The sequence below is a fragment of the Labrus mixtus genome, chromosome 20 (genome assembly GCF_963584025.1).
Source record: "Labrus mixtus chromosome 20, fLabMix1.1, whole genome shotgun sequence".
Taxonomy (NCBI): domain Eukaryota; kingdom Metazoa; phylum Chordata; class Actinopteri; order Labriformes; family Labridae; genus Labrus; species Labrus mixtus.
The window spans coordinates 21,306,299-21,313,446 of NC_083631.1; the positions used below are offsets into that span (position 1 = coordinate 21,306,299).

A 7,148-nucleotide genomic window follows, 5' to 3' on the forward strand; every position below is an offset into this window, starting at 1 on the left:
GGAGCCTCTGGCACAGCTGAAGCTCTGGCTCCTGATGATCCGTAGAAATCCAGCCGGGATCGCCTCATAGGAATCAGCGACTCAGCCTCAGCAGTGGCATTGAAGTTTTTTCTAAATTACCCCCCCCTTCCCTTGGTAGCTGCAGCAGACGCCTGCTAGCTGCGGTGTTCTGCGCCGCTTGTCAAGCTTCATTTATATCACACGACAGGTTGATGGAGTGTTGAGTCATCCATCAAGAGCTCAGGTGTTTACTTTGATTCCAGGAAAAATAAAGGCTGATCTTTGACTGCTGACTTGGACTTGTTCTCAAGCCAACAAAGTTAGAGAGAGAGGTTAGCATGATGGCTTTGAGAAGTCCATACCACACAAGGTTTGACCGGTACAACCTGATGCATTAAAGATAGCTGTAGTGGATCGGTGTTACTTTAGTCTTCAGACACAAACTTTTATAGGTTTTATTCACATTTTAATCAACAATGACAACTCAAAACACGTCGAATATCGGAGTTCTGGGATTGCGTTTTGGTCTGCAAGTTGCATCTTTTTTCTCCCCACTTCCTGCAAGCAACAGAATCCATAGACGTAGTTTGTCAGTTCTACTCAAGACTACAAACCAGATATCTGTTTTTAAAGATTACGCATGGTTATCCATTTCACTCCTCAACTTCAGAAGCTACAGGTGATGATAGAGGATGATCTAAGAGGTTGACGATGACACTGTATCGTAAAAGAATGCAGCAGACAAATATATTTCAACATATTTTTTCCTCCTTATTTTTTAATGATTTGCCCAAAACTAACAAACAGTAGTGCTGCGTGGTTTGTTATCTCTTCTTTTCATGCATACTGTATATAATAAGTCCATCAGTCACCTGTCCGCCCTGCGCCGTATAAATTCAGTCTCCTGAGTAATCACCGAGCACTTTGGTCTGAGCTTTGGTTTAATGACTTTATTTGCTTGTTTGTGTCTGTGAAAAAAGTTTTATGGAGGAATGGAAGGAACACACACTCAGACGCCCGGGCTTTGAGCATCGACTCTACAACAACCTGTGGGAAAAATGAGCTCAATGTGCTCCAGTAACTGTGGTGCTCGTTATACCGCGGATATATTTATGGGTCTTTGCTTCAACCTGAGGAAGACTCTATATAGATTCACATTTAAAGGCTTAATATGTGATTTTTCACACTTAAATATAATATAAATCAAGTCTATCCTCTGAAAATAACTCTGTGAGTCATGACTGTCTACAATGGGTGTAACACCAGAGTCCCACTGTCTGTGATGTTTTCAGAGTTTTCAGAGTCCTATCTTCAGTTTGTTTACATCGCCAGGACGGCAGCTGACTCCTCCCCCTCGCGTTTAAAAGTTGTTTAATTGAGGGAAAGAAGAATAACATACTGTACTCACTGCTTAACTGTGTTTCTAGATCACGCTCATTTCAGGTAAATTTACATGCAGTGTGAAGATACGAGCATAATAAAGATCGCTAGCATTAGCATGCTAACACAACAATGCAGCGCAAGTTGTTTTGGTTTCATGCTGGTGCTCAAGGGCGACATCTGCTGGATCAAAAAATCACATATAAAGCCTTTAAAGCTTTGATGGAATAATATGTATTCAGACTTTACTAATTAGGATGTATAAGGTGTGAACTTTTTCTGTTTCTTTAAATGATGTAAACATAAGGTTTGAAAAATTCAAACGCAAAATCTTCTTCCAATTTTTACTAAACTGAAGCTAGTTGGAATTTTTTGTCACTGACATTGGGCAATCGCGCTTAAGCATGGTACGGGACAACTTTGCCCAGTGCGAGTGCGCCCTTACTCTTTGTCAAAAGATCCTTTTCTGCAGGCGTCCTCTCTGTAAAGCTGAGCTCGTCGGTGGCAAAAACACCATTGACCATTTTTATGGACATAGTTTGATTGGAGGCCTTTTCCTTTTGTCCAACCTGTTTCACAAACACTGCCAGCAGAAATCTAGCGTCACAATTCCAAAACTTTCTGTCCCCATATCAGTTAAAACACCTTAAAAAGAATAGTGCCGAGATTGAAAAACAAAATACTAGAATGACTCTTTAAAGTCAGAAATAGCTCGGCCTCTCAAGAATGCAAATCAGCTGTTTGACTCATGGTCAGCCGTCAGAAGAAGCAATTATTTCTAATTAAGCTCCCAGCAGGAGTGATTATTGTGATTGTGTGGGAATGGAAAAAAAAAGCGCTAAACAAACGAGCAAATTGCACACACCTCCCCGAGTGCCAGAGTAAACAGAATAGCACCCACATCGTGTCTGTGTGTATTCAGCTTGGTAATGTGGCCTCAATTAGCACGAGGTGTGAAACAGGCGAACTGAGGGGAGATAAAAGTATGTGAAAGGTGCTTTGTGTTCGGTGATTGGCTCTATAACTGCTCTCTCTCTCTCGTTGATAACCTAACACTCAAAGCCTCCCAGGACGAGATATCACGCCTGAAAAGTCTGTTCGGATCGTTCTGTGTCTCCTTAAAGTATCTCGGGTCTTTTTTGCGGTTTACCCCTCGCATGCATGAGAGCTATCAAGAGTCGCCGAGTCCTCCCGGCTGTGTGTGTTTCTACCTGAGCGTGCCGTTTCTCAGTTTCACCGCCGCAGCTCTCTCTGCCAAGAGAGAAGTCTGCTTTCTCTCACCAAAATGAGAAATCAGCAGGGAAGTACACAAAGACCTGCGCTCGGCTCGGCTCAGACAAGGAGATTCATTTTAAACGCGTATCCTTAAGCGCTTGGTTTTAAGCGTCTTCTCAGGGACCAGACCCCCGTTTAAATAAAGGTCATTACATCGGCAGGTTTTATTAGCCAAGGCAGGCGTCTGTCTCAAGAACAACCTGTCATCTCAGGGAGGAATATTTCACTATCGAACGTTCCTGTGGTGAAACAGTAGGAAGGGATTAGAGGAAACAAAAACAACCTCGGCGTTAAATGAGCCTTGATGACACTTAATGAGAACCATGTTTGGACTTCACCCGTGCAGCCGCAGTAGAAATGAAATATTCCGACGCGAGAAATCTCATTAAACATGTCAGCTTCTTTCTTTGAGACGTTCCTCGAGTGTGCAACGACGCCCTCTAAAGCGCCGTTCTTGTAATAACAAACCGAGGCCCTATTTGTGTTTTTCAGAATTACCCTTTAAATAAGGTCCAGTACTGCATCGGCATTGTCGTAATACATGTAAATGATTGGTGCTGCTGGTTAACAGCATTATGCTGATGTGTCTTAATGCAGTTTAAGAGGCTGACATCAGGTTTATATGTGTCTGTTTATGTGACTCATTCACTCTGCACCATCCCACATGTGAATGCTGAATTGAGCCGATCTGTCAGGTATTTTTTTTTTCTTTTTTTTTTTTGGGGGGGGGGGGGGGGGGGGGGGGGGGGGTGGGGGTCCATAGTTTATGATACGTGCTGGTCAGATGAAAAATATAAGGGTGACATTTTCCAGACTTTTCACCATCATTTGACCGTAAACTAAATGAGTCGTGTTGCGTCGAGCGCCCGTGTGAATTAGCTCATTCAAAAAATGAAACAGAGATGCATTTATCTCCAGCCGATGGTTTATGTAGCAGCTGGCTAAGTTCTTCCATTAAATTATTATTTCATTTTTTTTTTTTTTTTTTCAAAGAATGATTCTCTGAGCCCCGAGTTTAGACAGGTTTTCACAAATTGTGATACTTTCCATGGCTTGCTGCTTAGACGAGCGAGTTGTTTATTTGGGCGCTAATTTGGCCGGCTTTTATTGAGAGGCTCGCCGTGGCTCCGTTACAGGCAGAAATATTGTCCCACTTGGAGTTGGAAACGAGATGTAAATACGCTGCAGAAAGTCTACTTAACGGGGCATATTCAGCCTGTAAATTCTGCCTTTCCACTAAGAATTTTAATGTTCTGGTAATTAGGTGATATGATTTGGCTTCTGTGATGGAACATCTTCTATCTTCTTTGGCAATCTTCATGTTAGCACCCATACAAAGTGAAAAACAAAAACAAACAAATAACACCAAAAATCGTCACCATGTGTACAACCTATCCAGTTTTATTTTACATCATGTTGTTACTTTACTGTCCCCATGTTTTTCTTTGTCCTGTTTGCTCATTCACTTATTTTGTCCCTCTTTCTAATTCATTCATTTTATTTTCCTTTTGTTTTGTTTTGTTTGTTTTTGTCTAAATCTGCTTGCAAAACTGTATCGTACCACAGTTCCCCTCTTGTTTGTATCTCTTTTTTTTTTATTGTGTGAGTGTGTGTGTGTGCACGTTTTGGTAAACATCGTCTATAAACACAACAAGCCGGAGCGTCACACACTCAGGACATCTGTGAACACACTGGAACAAACAGCTTTCTCCTCATGCGTCCACTTCTTTTTGGCCTCACACACAACAACTTTAGTCACACACACATTTCTGAAATCTAAAAAAAAATCCTGAGAGTTTTGCGAGAGGCTCCTTAGATATGAGAGGTGTGTCAGATGAAAGTCTGATGAAAGATGATTCCCCGGGCCGGCCTCAGCGTCATCTTTTGTTTTTGTACTGATCGAGAGCCCCCTGGTGGCGCAATCTACACACTGTGCCTTTAACTCGGATGTGACTTCATCTCCAGCTCCAACATCTGGAGTTCTGAGGTAAATGGAATTATAAGTTTAATAAGTTTTAAAAATATATCTTGAAATGTTAGAAAAAATAATATTTTCGGTATTTAAAAAAAACGATATGCGATATGACTGATTTAGCATCAGACTGGTAACCGTCAGTGTTCATTCATGCTGTTTGAGCAGAATATAAATACATATGGCAGCCTCTAAATGATACAGAACACATGTTGTATGAAGTTTTTGGAGTTCTGGTTGTTTAGTGAGACTCTCCATGTACCTTTTGGGTTCTTCATGCTGCATCTCCAGCTGAAGGATTCTCCAGATGAAAAGACTCCCCAACAATCACTCCTACTGTGACTCTGATTTAAGGAAGTCTGGAAAAACCGACAGGGGGCGTCTCCTCTCCCTGCATGCCCCCTCCCCTCTCTCCTCCTCCTCTTCAGCGCGCTGGAAGAAGGAGCTGTTGGGGATCTCCTCCTAGACAACAAACCACCACATTCAAAGAGGGGGCACTCGAATGACGTCACGCTGTGAGAGGGGAATAAAACGAGGGGTCGCGGGTTTCACTCACTCACTGCTTTAATCTGTGGTGGAGTCATCGAGAGCATCATGCCGAGCCCGCGCGCACGGACTCCGAGGAGACATTTGAGTTTTGTCATCCAGTTTGAAGTCAAGAATAGTTTCCACTGATGCTGACTGGAACTGTTTCTTTGATTTCTGTCACGGATCTTCACCATGGGACACTGACATTTAAAGGGACATCAGAGACGCAGGTTTGGATACTGCTCACGCGTAATTGCGCACCAGAAAGTGGACAATTAGCAGCTCCGTGTGCGCACAGATCTCACCCTCTGGACCCGTGAGACATGGATCAGCCTCAGCAGTGTGTGGCCATGTATCTGCTCGTGCTTTCCCTCGGACTTCTGATGGAGAGGGGGATATGTCAGCACTACTACCTCCTGCGCCCCATCCCGAGTGACAGCCTCCCGCTTGTGGAATTAAAAGAAGACCCGGACCCGGTGTTCGACCCCAAGGAGCGGGACCTTAACGAGACCGAGCTGAAGAGCGTGCTGGGGGACTTTGACAGCCGCTTTTTGTCCGTGTTGCCCCCAGTGGAGGACAGATTCACCGGCGGCAACGACGAGCTGGACGACTTTGACGTCCAGAAACCCGGCGGAATACTCCCGAAGGAGATCCGAGCGGTGGACTTCGACGTCCAGTTCGGCAAAAAGCACAAGCCGAGTAAGAAACTGAAGCGGCGGCTGCAGCAGTGGCTGTGGGCGTACTCGTTCTGCCCGGTCGTGTACACGTGGACCGACCTGGGGAACCGGTTCTGGCCGCGGTTCGTGCGCGCGGGCAGCTGCCTCAGCAAAAGGTCGTGTTCGGTTCCGGAGGGGATGGTGTGCAAACCCGCGAACTCGACCCACCTGACGGTGCTCAGATGGAGGTGCGTGCAGAGGAAAGGGGGACTTAAGTGCGCGTGGATACCCGTGCAGTACCCCATCATCACGGACTGCAAATGCGCTCCTGCTCGAGTTAAAAAAAAACAAAAAACAAATAAAGACTGAAAAATAAATTATAAGCTCATTATTTTTGTGATTCTTTTCTCACGTGCACTACCGAGTGTAGGAATGTATTTTCTGTATATGCGGTGCCATGCAGTTCTATTATAGCTCCCTGTACAAAGTCAGTATTATTTTGTAACCAGAGTCTACTTTTATTTGTGGAGAATATTGGTTCTATATTTTGTATTTATGGAGATATGGCGCCATGTTATAGAGACCACTCGCTGTTCGCATCCGTATTTGGATGAAGCAGATCGACCTCAAAGAGTGGACTATCGAACACCGCCATGTATCTGTGACCTGTTTTATCCTGTAAATTAAAGAAATGTGCTATTTATTCTTTATATTCGTACAATAAAACAACACAGAAACGAGTTGAAACGCTGTCCTTTGCTTCCTTTGCGTCACCTGCCACCAGTGCGCACAATGTGTCACGCTAACTCCATTTTACGCATCACCTACTTCTTACAATCCTGCACTTACATACCACTCCACGGTGTCAGGGCTCATCCGAATTAACATTTATGTCTTAGCACTTATTTATGGAAACAAAAGAAGATTAGGTGACCGTGTAGAGGTGTTTGGAAATATATATGTTTCTGATTTCAAATGAGGTGATAATCCAACATTTTTTCTATCTAGGTCTCCAGTCAATCAGAACGATCTTATCACTGTTAAACTGTCAGTCATACATCAGACCCATTACATGCTGATAAAGAGAGGAGCTCTAAAACAGTGATTGAAGGAATCAGCTGCTAACAGTTCTCACTCTTTCATCTGCAAAACCCCTCCTTCCCATTTACAACCCAGCAGGAGGAGAGGAGAGAGCAGCTAGATTTAGCTGAGACTGATGCTTCTGCTGTCTCTCTGACTGAATGCAGTGAAACCATTAAAACATACCCAAGTTCATGTTTTTTATGTTGTTGTAAAGCCTTCATCATTGGGAGAAAACAACCTGCAAACACTTCATT

General features: G+C 43.7%; 1 protein-coding gene across 1 annotated transcript; it reads left to right on the forward strand.

Annotated features, from left to right (window-relative positions):
- Positions 1-5,069: 5,069 nt before the first annotated feature.
- nog1 (noggin 1) lies at positions 5,070-6,552 on the forward strand. Its single transcript, XM_061026189.1, has one exon. It carries the CDS (start codon positions 5,479-5,481, stop codon positions 6,178-6,180), a length of 702 nt encoding a protein of 233 aa, XP_060882172.1. The 5' UTR covers positions 5,070-5,478; the 3' UTR covers positions 6,181-6,552.
- Positions 6,553-7,148: the final 596 nt, after the last annotated feature.

Excerpts from the sequence above, each read along its gene's own strand:
- nog1 (XM_061026189.1), top strand. The coding sequence starts at position 5,479 with ATGGATCAGCCTCAGCAGTGTGTGGCCATGTATCTGCTCGTGCTTTCC.